The following is a 13,788-nucleotide window of genomic DNA, read 5'->3' on the forward strand; positions in this document are numbered from 1 at the left end:
GAAAAAGCCAGCATGCATATCCAAAGTTATTACTAGCTTACTTAAATGTACTAAATATGGCAACAAAACAACTTTCCCTTCAGTAAATTAAAATTTCCAGAAGCAAATACTACAGCAAATACTTCAGTTCTTCTCCACTTCTTGTTCCTCCCAGCTCCCAAACCTTTTGCATGCATTGAACAATCTGTCAACATTGTCTGTCTTTCCATCATTCAGAATATGAAGGCAAGTATAGCTGGCCTAGCAAGGCACTCATTCTGGATGAATAACATAACTATGCAACTCTTATCTGTAGGGTGGAACTTCAGTGATAAGTTACACACTTCCTAAATCTATGACCTTTCTTTTGCAGTCAGAAAGAACACTTGCAATAAAGCTCAAATTAAAACAGTGTTTCAATGACAGTGTTATTTCAGGAACAGTGAATTACCTTTGCAACAAATATCGCTCCTTTTGTATTGAACCAAGAAGCAACAAACCTATGTTCTCCTTTCACAAATGCCATTTCTTTGCTGCAACAGCAAGCGCTAGTGCCAACAACTGTTTAAAAACAGTTTCAGAGCAGGAAATAAACTTACTTTTACCAAGAACAGTCAACCATTGGGTAATTGCACCTTCAGACTATCATTTAGCAACTTTAACTATTGGCTAAAGTTTGCTAGAATGCAATAATAGAAAGGTATGTGAATTGGGAAGGGCATGTTTACCTTTCAATTGAGCTGGATATCAGCCCGTAACAGTTTCACTTACTGGGATAAAAGTATGTCAGTTGTTTTTCTCATATCAGACTGTTTGGATTTTCACATTCATAGTCAATTGCCTGTTTCCGAAACTCATCTCGAGCATGAGCTGAGTAAAAAAGCAAAATTATTTTACTCCACCCAGTCTTAATACACTTTCCTCTGCAATGTCCCTCTGTCCCTCAGCACAGTACTTTTCATACACTCAAGTACTGGAAAGGAGATTTCAGCGTTCAGAGGCTAGCATTAAAAACAATGCACAGTGCAGCCTGATCCTAAAAGGATCTAGGGTTCATTACATTAGAGGAAAAAACCCATATTTTACTCTGAAGATGAATACTTGAAACAGTGATGAAAAGTCTCAAAGCCTCCATAGCTCAAGGTAAAGAAAGCCATCTGAGCTTTCTCTCTTGTAAAAGAAGAATGATTACCCTTTCAAGGTCTTACATTGAATTCGATTAATCTCTGTCAGATTTCAGTCCACAACTTCTTCCCTGTCTTCTGCTCCACAGACAATCCCTTCTGCTCTAATTAGCTTTAGGTGTCTTATTTAACAAAATCATTTTAAAGGCCATTTTTTAAATTGCTCTGTGAATAGAGGCATACACTTCAACTACCTCTTGCATGCAGGCTGTTCATATTTCCATTAACTGCTTTATGGTTCTTCCTTCATTCTTCTAAACTGAAAGTTTCAACATTTACAATATCAAACAAACAAGCAAAACAAAAAAAACCCACCACCCAGTCAGGCAGCTGAGTGGGACTGTAGAGAAACAGGCAATATCCCTGTGTTATTTGCTATCTCAGATGAAGCACAGAAGAAATAGCAGAATTTGACGATATTCCTTTCCTCGTTCAGTTAAGCACATTTTGAGCTAACTCAGCTGGTTTTGTACAAACTAAGGTGAAGAAGCATTCATGCAGCTTTTCATAGGCTCTGCTATCAAATGCAATACAACACATTGGCTCAGGAGTCTGGATATGGGGAACGTAGACTATAGAAGGAATAATGCAGGAAGAAAAATTTCTTCAGTTACTGCCCCGTGTTGTGTTACAGAATTGCATGTAGTGTGTTTAAAAAAAAAAAAAATTATAAAATCCCTAAGACAAACTACTTCAGAGCATTTAATAATGTGCTATTTGAAAGATGCTGCAATTCAAGTTCTGCAAACTACAATCCAGTTACTTCAGAAATAAAGTATGGTTAAGAAGTCAGAACTCCGTAAATTCTAATTAAGCAACTAAGATGTTTTGTTCACACCCTCACAGATGCCAAACTGATCCAAGACTTCAAAACAAGTTTCCTCAGGTTGAGATATGGTTTCAAATCACAGCTAAGATGATCTAACAATCTCCTTCCTCTCACTTCTTCCCTTGCACCAGTACTAACATTTTTCTGAACTTTTAGGGATCCAGTTCAGTGATCTAAAGCAGCAGAAAGCTTTTCTTTGTGTAGGCAGAAGGGAAGGATAAGCTCTATGCAGGAAGGGAACTCCCTGAAGTGGCTCACCATTGGGTGGGGAAAACAGCTGAGCCAGACAAAAGAAGTGACATCTGAGGCCTGGGAGAAGGGAAGAGGTGGGTCCATCATTTTCAGCAGCCTACAACCAGATTCATCTTGCTGCAATGGAGAACGCTAAATAGAAAGGAAACTGGGATGCTCCTATGAAATACTCTGTTTTGTTTGAATTCTTAAGCAGAATCTCAACCCCTGCCCTCTCAGAAAAAGCAGGCAGATCTACAGGCATGAAGTTCACTCTGCAAAATAGTGCTTTGAATATGTGGTATGAGAAAATCCTCCCTTCAGCTTCCACCAGCCTCAGAAAAACTTAGCAGTGATCAATGCCATGAGACATACAGATACACTTTGCTGAAACAGAATACACTGCTTCATTTAAGCTTTCTTTGCTTATAATTTTATTTCCAATTATTATCCCAGAAATGGACATCTGCCTTACTGGAATTATTTACACATTTTATTTTTTTTAAGCAAATCACCATTTAATGGGAGTTTGGATTAATCTGACATATCTAGGGTGTTTTCTCTTCCCCAAAAATAACTAATCCAGCTTTAGCAGCTTTTCAGAAAAGCCATTTCATCCTTTATGTCTAGAGTCCAGAAGCTGGAACACACTATAATTTAAGGTACAGGAGTTGGCCTGAAGCTGGTACTGTCAAGGCAGGCTCAAGGAAAAACCTGAATCTGCAGGATTCAAACAACTTTTTTACCTGACTCGAGTGGTAGAAGACAGACACCATGATTTTACATATCTTTACAATGATATAGGCAAACAGTGAAGATCACAGGAAAAAAAATGGCACTACAGAAAGAGGAAAACTAAGCCCTTGAACTTCACCTTTACTGTCTCCCTATTCCTTCTACAGCAAGAGCACTCTTAGTTTATTAAAGTGAACAAGTGGCTAGGAACAGTAAATAGAAGGCAAGAAAAGTTCACAGAAGTTAAGCAAGACACAGGAAAACTGATGAATACATAATAGTGCTGAAACAACTGCAAACAGAGACATTCTTCTGTATGAGATGAATTTTATCTAAAACTTAATTCTGTTATTTACATGATAAAAAAAGACAATGCTTACTGTAATTCAGCAAAACCCAGATGAATAATAGAGGGCAAAGCTTGGTGAGGAACAGCACATAAGTGAAAGAAAGCAGGAAAAGAATCTCCAAAGGGTGTTGGAAAGTGCACTTTGAATGGAGAAAGCTACATTCAAAGGTGCAGAAATAGAAGGAGGGACAGAAAGTACATATATGCCTATTTCACTTGCAATTTTTAAGTTCTTTTAGACTTTAGGTTCATATCCTAAAACTAGATAAAACTGAAGTTTTCTTGAGGTATGCACGTGATAAATGATAATATGATTCTATGATTCTATGATTCTAAACGGGTCATCAAAACAAGATTAACATTATCTTGCTAGATATATACCTTTTGCTGTCTTCTGGTAAGTTCTCAGATATTCAGGTAACATAGAATAGCTGAGGTAGGATGGAACCTCAGAAAACTGAGTCCAACCCCCGACACCCGAAATCAAGGCAGGGTCAGCTAGAGGAGACTGCTCAGGTCTACATCTCCTTGGTTTTCACTATGCCCATAGTCTCTCTAGGCAATCTGTGCCAGTGTTCCATCATTCTCATGTCAAAAAAACCCAAACCAAAACAAACAGGCAAGTAGACTAAAAAAGAAAAAGACAAAAACAAACAACCCACTCTTTTTCCTTCTGTTTTAATTCATTTTGTGTCCTGTCATCGAGCACCACTGAGAAGGATCCAGGGCTCTTTTTTTTCCATTTCCCCTCTCAGCCAAGAACTTACTTTAATAAAATTCCCCCATGATCTTTCTCTTCTCCAGGCTAATTCACTCAGGCAAATCAATATGCTCTTTACACAGTGCACTCCAATCTTTGGTACCACACCATATACAATACAAATCACGTTGAACGACAAAAGTATCTTAAAAATGGTATTTTTTTCCCCTCTGTAGAAGCACTATGAGTTTCAGGTCTAAGGAAACCACACTCAGAAGAAGCAAATTTATTACAGAGTTGCAATGCTGATTAGAGAGAAGTCTTAGTGCTTTTAAACTGCTCTGCATAGTTCCAAATTAGGAATAAATTAGGAACAATTATAACACTTTCACATACTAACTGAACACTAGAAAACCCTTTTTGTCAATAAAAGTGCTTACTAAGGAACATATATAGATGTGTCATGAAAATCCACACCATGTGCACAAACAAGCATGCCAGCAAAATTTAAGTATAGGTTGGTCTGACACTTGCTTCTCTGCCCTGAAACATGGCATTCATAACCAGTGGGATATCCCACAAGTGTAATGGACAAGAGCGACCAAGACTGCAATTTTCTGGTCAGATCAAAACACATATACAGCTCAAAAAAAAAGGGTAAACAAAATTTATCACAATCAGAAAAATTTTGTATTGGTACTCCTTTTAAAGGGGGGAGAGGGGAAGCTTCCAATCCCTGATAATGTTTTAAATCTACATTCATAATTTGAAGTAATATACTGAATGTTTATGCAAAAATACGAACAAATTCTAGTATATCTGTTCTTGCTCTTAAGAACTGATATATATTGATCATATGTACAAGAAATGCATACTAAAACCAAATTTATTTCATACATTCACTCAATGTAGCCAATGTAAAAATGCTGTCTTGCACTTAAACTATAACTTGAAATTCACACCCTCAGATTTTATGTACATCAACTTCTGAGTTCAGTTCTCAGTTTTCAATTTGATTCTCAGTATTCTATTTAATCTGTTTTGAAACTTTTTTTTTTTTAAATAAGAGTAAAATTTAAAGAAGCAGCTGAATTGACTGCATATTCACCACAAAAAACGCATCCTGCCAGTATTTATTGCAGTAAGCAACTTAAGGGGACAGCAGGAGTGGGAAAACAAAACAAAACCAGCTGTGATCTCATTAGCCAAGCTCATTATGTAAGACCTCATTAGCTACCATCCCACAACAATGTGAATAAACCCTATGGACACTGATGAAAAGGGGATACAGGCGCTGAATAATCATATAGCACTGCAGCACACTGTCAACTTAGTAGCTGAAGTTCTAGAACATATTTGGGTAAGAGCTCCACTAATGCACCCTGTAGAAAGCCCGTGGTCAGGCTTTGCAAATGCAAAGCCCCCTTTGCTTACTAATTGCAGTACAAACAGGAGTTCAAATAGGAACTTGTAAAAGAGGGCAGGGGACAGGGCCTGTGTTACATGAAATCAACACTTCAAAACACTTCAGTCTCCTTCCATAAGCACGTTTTACGTTAGTATTATTTAATTCTTCTGGAACATGAGAAAGATAAACAGAATTTTATTTTGGGCTATTATACACAGGCTTCATCTTGATTTCTCAATTTGTCTCCTTCAATTTATAAAAGGTTTAACCACTCATGTATTAAGTTCTTAAAAAAAAAAAAAAAAAAAAAAAAAAAGGCCTGTAATTATATAAAGTTTAATAAACTTTTGGTGGTTCTAGGTGACTCCAAGGGATTTTTCCCCCTTTTTTGTCAGTTTTGTCCCATGAAGGATGAACAGCATTGTATACCACAAATATTTACTGGCAGCCTGGATCTCAAGTCAGCTACTACAGCTTCACTTAGAAGAATCATCAGTCAGGATAACAAAAATTTCCTACGTAAAGTTTTTAACCTTTTTAAGCAATTTTAAAAAATATTTCCGTATTTTAAGCCAGTGTTGTGGGTTTTGGTGTTTTGTTTTGTTTGTTTGTGTTTGTTTTTTTTTTTTTTTGACTAGGCTATTTTGAAACAACAATGTAGCTTAGAAAGCTTTGTCCTCTTCTGCTGTAATTTTCACTTTTCATTATTCATGTTTGAATGTTATAGACAACAATTTGACAGTGCACTAGAATGGAGAGACCATTTCCTTTAGAAACTTAGTTGTTAAAAGAGAATTTATATATTTAATATCCAGCTTAAATTTCAGTATTTCAATTTCTACTGAATCTACAAATAAGGCCAGATACTTTTTGATAATTTTTTTTTTCTGGAAAAAAAATTAAAATTAAGAGAACAGTTTGGTTCAAGTTCTGCACAGACTAATATTTTCTCTTCTCCTTCTAAAGGAAGATAATTTCTCAGTTATCCAGATCCACTGATATACTTTGTTTTGTATGAAATGCCATTTACAAAATAATAATGCAGCGTAGCTATGACAGAAAATAAATCACGTAGCAACAAAGGTATTTTTTGCATAATTAGTCCAATTTTAAACATAAGTGAAAACAATACTTTACATGAACCTATATATATAACATGATTCCCGAGAAACTAACTTGAGAAAAAGCCTGAAAAAGTCCATCTTTCCTCCAAACACTGTACAAAAATTTCTGCAAGGTTGATATGAGAAGACTTCCAGTGATGGCCACATGACAGTACCAGTCTTCCAAGAAGAACTTACACAAATTTCAGTAGTGTAAAACCATTTAATATGACTCTCCCTACACCAGTCTCCAGAAGATACATATTATACCATTGGCACACATCCATTCAGATAAAGGGATAACAGGACGAACAAAACAAGGAAGAATAAAATAAAACAGGCATACTATGCAGATTATATCAGCAATGGAAAGCTCAAACTTTTGAGTGATAAATTAAGATAGATTGTGTCAAACAACTGTTACAAAATTACATGTCTAGCCTCACATTGTAGAGACTCAAGATGTACAGAAGTACTATCCATCAGCATTTGTAAATATTTGAAGATATTTATATAGGCAAGAACAATTAAACTATCGAAATTACCTTTTTTCACCACTCTGAAAGGGATATCAAATATTCCAGGTGAGAATTTACACCTATCTGCAATTACGATGAACCTAAAAACCACCCCCCAGCCAGCTGTAATGGAATTCCCCTCTTTCTGCAAAGGCTCACAGTGACATCGGGTAAAGATGATCACAAATGTTCACATTTCACTCTCAAGATGCATATGTACTGATGGTCGAAAGCTACAGTTACATAATGATTTTCCCATGGTCCTAACAGGACATGGTAACTGAGAAGCCAACATCCCTTCTCACACGGATGTAGTCCCTATTTTCATTGCCCTGCACCTCCGCAAAGAAAACATGAAAATATAAGTAAAACAAGAACTAAATTTATGTTCAAAACTTCTCAATGAAACAGCACATGAAGACCATCAACTAAGCTGAATACAAAAAAAATCCCCAACCAACAAAAAACCTCAAACACCCTCAGAATAAAAGAAAAAAAGCTGTTTAACATTTCTTTTTGAAAAGCAGTTAGTGTTACAAAATTTAAAAAGTTTCTGCAGTTTCAAGGGAACTAAAACTTGTGTTTAGAAGTATGACTTGTAAGCCTTGAGAGGTTATCCTTCTGTTACCCTCACAGAATTTTACCCTGAAAAATGAAGCATTTATCATTATCCATTTCCACATAAATAGACCGAGCCTTGAAAAGTAGAGATGTATGACCCAATATCAAATGCTGTTCATTTTTGGATTATAGGATTCCAGTTTATATCATACAATTAGTTCAAAGCAGGTTTACAAGCTTAAACTGATACACCTGCTCAGTGAAGTACTACTTTAAGGTCTGCTAGTACAAAACGAGGGAAAAACTTCAGCAGACATACTTGCACAGATCACCAGGAAACATAAAAGATTAAGCAAACTCTTTTCGCCCAAGGAGAGAAAAGTCCCTTGTCAAGGAAAAAAGCGTTAGATATATTTTGTATGTGAGAGATATTTGACTCCAATAGATAACATTTGCAGGGTAATTAATTGCAAAGAATAAAGAACACCTGGTTTGAATGCATATCAACCCTTAGAAATCTGTCATATCATTTGGTATAACTATATAAATTCGATACAAAAAGTGAACCCATAGATTAGACTTAATGTGTTCCATGTCTTTTTCACTAACTTATCAGACACATATGATAAAATGAGAAAATGAAATATTGCTCCAGTTTAGTTTTGATGACAGTTTTTTTAAAAAACACCTACTCAACACTGCATTCACCTAAAGCCTCTGTGCAGAATTAGGCAGCTACTGCCTTCCAAGTAGAAAAGGATGCAGTCCTCTTGTTGAAAAATAATTTTAGTTTATATGCCATGATTTTTGCTTTAAAATCCATTTTGACAACTTCAGTGGGAAATGCCCTGTGAGCTCATAGCAGCCTTTAACAGCTGAAGCATATTGGTAGCACTTCCTTCTAAGAACTCTTAGTTTAAGGACATTGCCATCAAAAGACACAAGTAACCTACCTGACTTAAGAGGAGATGAAGAAAGATAAAGAAGGTTATTACATGAAGAATATTCCACCTACTTGGAATACAAACCTCACGCTAAGAACCCAGCTCTTGCAAGAGCAGAAAACACTTGCCATAAGATGACGATGATTGTTGATACCGCAGTGAAAATACTCAGCTTACTGACATCAGTGTTTACACATCGAGGTTTGTCACAGTGAGCAGCAAGTTACACCACTTTGCCATAGAAGTTCAATATTGAACAATCTACATGGCATCAGAGTGTGACTCATCAATGTCCTCCACTCACACTGGTTTTCAAAGTGGGAGGCATGGAGCAGGTTGCCAGCGACTGCAAGAGCAGATAGAAATCAATGGCTTGTACACACATAGACACATAAGCACAGTCTCAGTTAAAATAATTTTCTGGCATCCATGTTTTGCAAAGACAATGGAATTACACAAATGCTGACAAAAAAATAATTATCAAGGGTTAATTAGCTCAAAACAAACAAACTAAAAAACCCTCCAGTTTGTTCAATGAGTGCAAGCCTCAAATGGTATCAGAAGTGATAGAGCTCTGACTCATGTTTACAGAGAAAAAAGCTGCACTGTTTCAGCCCTTCCAGCTTCCTACCATCTGCTTCAACCTTCTCCCAGAGCCACTCACCCTGCAAATGAGTTGACAGAAGAAAACATGACTGTGCCTGAGTCAATTCAGTTCAGCTGGCATCTTCACTTAAAACCACATTTTATGGGAAGTTTATTTTACCTGCCTGAACTGAGGCAGTTCAGGTACAGACATGTTCCCTCCTGCTGCCTGCCCAGGAAGGTCCAAGAGGGAAGGAAAATGGAACTCAGGGGCTACTCACAGTAGCAACACACCAAAACTTGTCTTCTACTGCTCTGGAACTTGGGAATTTGTGCATCCATACAAGATTCATCATTTAACAATATACCCATTTCAGAAATCCTATTGTGTTAAATGTCATTCACCCTCCATTTTGCTTTCCTGTAACCTGCAAAATCAGAACCCCAAATGACCAGAGGCTTAAAGGGCTCTTTTCTGAGTATGTATACCTAGCTGAATAAGTGCAGTAAGTATGAAGTGAGTTAGTTCTACCTCCATTGCACAAATAAAGGACTTTATATATATGTAAATACAATGGCTGAACTGGCTAGGTACAGCAGCAAATCTGCCCTTTAGTTACAGATGCTATCTTTGCTCTGGAGAAAGGAATTTGTTTTCTGAGCTTTTCATGCAGCTACCTTGATAAGTGAGCACTGAATACTTTAGAAAAATATCCATGTGTGTGTAATAGGCAAAGGAAAAAAATGAAACATAACACCAAATTTACAAGAAAAAAAGAGAACAGCTAAATACCACAAGGTTAGAGTTAGGATAAAGTTTCAACATAAAGTAACTGAAATTTTAAAAACATATTCAGTAATTCACGGTGTCTCATCTTGAGCAAGTTAAAATAGACATAATTTTTAAGAACAACTCAAGCACAGCATCCCCCTTAGGACCCAAAAATGCTTGCAGTCATTCATGTTACATTTAATAGACAAGTTGCAGAAATAATGCTTGTTATGTGCATTCTTTTCCTCTGGAATGGGAGGGAAACAGGAATTATAAATATTTTACCTGCTTGAAAGCTCATGGTTTGTTGCTTTTCTTTTAAGCAAATCCTAGCTTATCTCTTTGAAAATGAAAAAGGACAGTGAAATGATAAAAGGAGGAAGCGGTGATGTACTTGGAGTATAGAAGAGATAAAAGTCAACAGAGAGAAAGGAGTAAAACCAATTGAAAGCAGAAGCTGCAAAAAGTATGCAGGGAAAAGCACAGAAGCACCAACATGAAGAAACAAAGATAACAAGGCATGGCTCAATGTCAAAAGCTATGCAGGTCAAAATGTATGACATATGTTTGCTTTTGGAGACCTAAGATTTGCTGATTTGGAGAAATGTATTTCTCCCCTGGAGAGTATTCCAAAGTATATGAGATAAAGTTCTGGATGAATGGGTGTCAAAAGTGAAATTAAAGGAAGGGGGAGGGAATCACATTGGAGAAACAAGTGAAGCCAAAGGATAAAGGACAATTGTTTATGTTAGCATGACGCTTTCCAAGGAATTAGCAGTCAAAATCATCTCTTTCCTACTTCCCCTCTTCACTGTGTGCAACCAGGGAATGACTTGGACCATGAGTACCTATTTTCTAGTTTCCAAACCCAAAAGGAACAAAATAATTTATTTCAATCATAGGAAAAAAAAAGATCAAACAACTCCAAGAACATACAGGGTATCTTCCTCTTCAATCGCAGTTTGCCCTTACACTTCAGACACATAAGGCACATGCCCATTTCAAAACCACTTTGTTCCACATGTAGACAAAGGACTGAAAGACATTTCTGTCATATTCAATAAATAGCTGGTTAATGAGAAGCATCATAACCAAATAAGCCAATAATGGCAATGACATTTTACAACTCAGGATGTTATCAACTGATCAATAAATAGTAACTTCACGGCACTAAAAATAAACTAATAGAAACTTCTTCAAAGTAACATTTTATTAAAAGACTTCCCCTTTTTCTAACACTGACAACCTTCTGCAGTTGCAACATCACTAACATACTGAATGCCATTCTCATAGTATTTAGTTTGGGTTTTAATTAGCCTTCAGAGGATGAGTAATAATTTTTCAATGCAAGTGCTTTCTAAAGACCAAAATCTACCTTATAATTATAAAAATAAAATACCATTGCCACCCTCTACTTTGATTTTCCTTAAAAGGATAGTGCAAGTGATACAAGAATGACTCAAGACCAGTACATAGGAGAATTTCTACAGTTATATTATATAAAGCCCAAGATTCTTCCCCACTTCAAGACTGCCAGTTAGAATAAGCACCAGCTATATATGAAAATGCTGTAGCTTGACTAAAAATGTTGTCAATCACGTATGGTTACACTGTAAATAATCTCAAAGACCTGACAGAAGTTGCAGAACTCAACTCTGGTAGAGCACGTAACTCAGTAGTAATGAAATCAGAAGGTGACGAACAGCCAGCCGCTCATCCTGCTTTAGCAGTTCTGAATCATACAGCTGCAGAGAAAATTTCTCTCTGAAGGGTCGAAGTGTTAAAACATACAAATAAACTGTAAATAGTTATTTGATAAATCAGTTTTACAATCATGACCATAAAACAGTACAGTTTTGATCCTACATTTACACTTGCCTTCAAAGGCTATGCTGAAGATGACAAGACTGCACACAGATGCAAGTGTCAGCCCACACAGAAAAGCTTTACAAAACTAGGCAAACAGAATACAGTAGCACCCAATCCTGATGCAATACTGTCAGGTTACACCTTTAATACCCCTTCAAAACCAGAAAAGTAAACACTCTTCTACTGTAGATACCATTATTGACTGTGTTATTTCAACTACTCACATGATATTCAAGCTTCATAATGTCTGCAGAAGATTTACGATTAATAAATCCCTCTAAAGTAATCTGAAGCCCACTAATGACAATTCATCTGCTGAGCTCACATATGCATTTAGCCACTGGTTACCTGCTGTGCATTTTTACCTTCTTTACTGCTACCAGTGCTGTTAAGATGATCTGCATTTAACAGGTACAATTCTGGGTTCGGTAACGTCACTATCTTCTTGCTTGAAGACACCAAGTAATAAATGACCTTTGTTTTTCAACTGTATCACTTAGAAAAGCAAACATAATTCCTGTAGGCAGCACTGAACCTCAGTTATAAATAACAGCTCCTATTCGAGAAAAAAAGTAACATGAAGATTTTTTCCCTGCCACAAATCAAACTACAATAATTTAAAATAGGTAAAGTAGCACTAATCCTTTAAAAGTAATTCAATTACTGTTATAATAAAGCATTTTAGAAGTATAAACACCCTTGTACTTGGTGCTTAAATAAAAATAGGTAAATAAAAGTCAAACTGTATTGCTCATATCGAATGCCTAATTCTTCATTGCCATACATAGTTAATTTAACTACTCCAACATAAGTGCAAAAATCAGTGTATTTGATTTGCTGTTGCTGTGTGTTCACTTTACATAGATGAGAAGGACTCTTTAGAGCAACAGTGAAAAAAGCCCTAGAAGGACAACACAGGCTTGCTTAAAAAAAAATACAACCCAAACCTCCAAAGCAAACATAGCATAAACTAAGACCAAACTCACACACAAGTTCTCATCACAAACAGAAACTAATGCCGTTACCTAGTGGTGGCAAGCTAGGAACATGCAAACTAGTACGGCTCTTTAGTTCTTTTCTCCTCACTTGGAATTCTCATCTACCAGCTATTAAACGATGTCAAGAGAACAAAAACAGACCTAATTCATAAACTAAGGAAAGACACTGTTTTTCTTGCATTCAGTTCTGCGACAAAAGGTCAGTATTTTTGCACCCACCAGTTTTGATTTTCAGAGTAATTATCACTGAAGAAGCTACATCATTTCTTGGCCATCCCAAACCTGTTGTTTTACACTCCTCATGAAACATCAGCAAGACCTTTTATACCTGTGGTACAAATGCACTTCAACGTTAATCCTCAAACATTAGTTTTTCAGAGAGTATGATAAACCAAACTGTATCATGCACCCCTCAGCATCTTATCAGATCACATTTTCAATTATATAAACCAGTATTAGCTGAATTCAGTCACCATTCTCTATGACACCTAAATAAAAATGTTTATTTTGCTTTCAGTCAGAAAATAAATAACTAAAGGAGAAGAAATAAGATATGAAGACTTTAACATAACTTACTCAAATGCAAAGAAGAGTCCACTGGTGACCAAGATGAGAACAAGAGTCAGGTAGAAGACTCCAGTCTGTCGAGCCATCATGATCCTCCCATTGCAGAAGAATTTGTTTCTTCCAGGAAAAACCTCCCATTTTCTCTTGGGAACTGATTTCTTTTTCTTATGGGGAGACTCCATGGGAGACGAAGAACTGTGCGTGCTGATCTGACTGTATTCGCAGTCTTTCATGGGCCCACTACCACCTCCAGGAGTCATCAAGAAGGAATAAAATGTGGGGAGAACCCCACCAAAAATATATACAATATATATATGTGCAAATATTCTTCTGACCAAGACAGCCCTCTACACTAGCCCCAGTTAATAAAAAATGCAAACAAAATGATGAAAAGTCTGCTACCAGACTAGCAATAGGTGTATCATGCAAACACCAGTTAACTCTTCAGAAACCAAA

At 36.5% G+C, this 13,788-nt stretch overlaps 1 protein-coding gene across 5 annotated transcripts in view; it reads right to left on the reverse strand.

Moving 5' to 3' along the window:
- ZDHHC14 (zinc finger DHHC-type containing 14) overlaps nucleotides 1-13,782 on the reverse strand; it is a 97,620-nt gene extending 83,838 nt beyond the window's left edge. For all 5 annotated transcript variants that reach the window (XM_027904912.1, XM_027904898.1, XM_027904920.1 and 2 more), the window contains exon 1: nucleotides 13,342-13,782. In XM_027904912.1, coding sequence (XP_027760713.1) covers nucleotides 13,342-13,592 — 251 coding nt within the window. In that variant the 5' untranslated portion in view covers nucleotides 13,593-13,782. The remainder of the gene's footprint in view (nucleotides 1-13,341) is intronic.
- Between the last annotated feature and the right edge of the window lie 6 nt (nucleotides 13,783-13,788).

The sequence above is a fragment of the Empidonax traillii genome, unplaced genomic scaffold (genome assembly GCF_003031625.1).
Source record: "Empidonax traillii isolate 1590-97213 ecotype Southwest subspecies unplaced genomic scaffold, ASM303162v1 scaffold24:size2376012, whole genome shotgun sequence".
In the NCBI taxonomy this organism is placed as follows: Eukaryota; Metazoa; Chordata; class Aves; order Passeriformes; family Tyrannidae; genus Empidonax; species Empidonax traillii.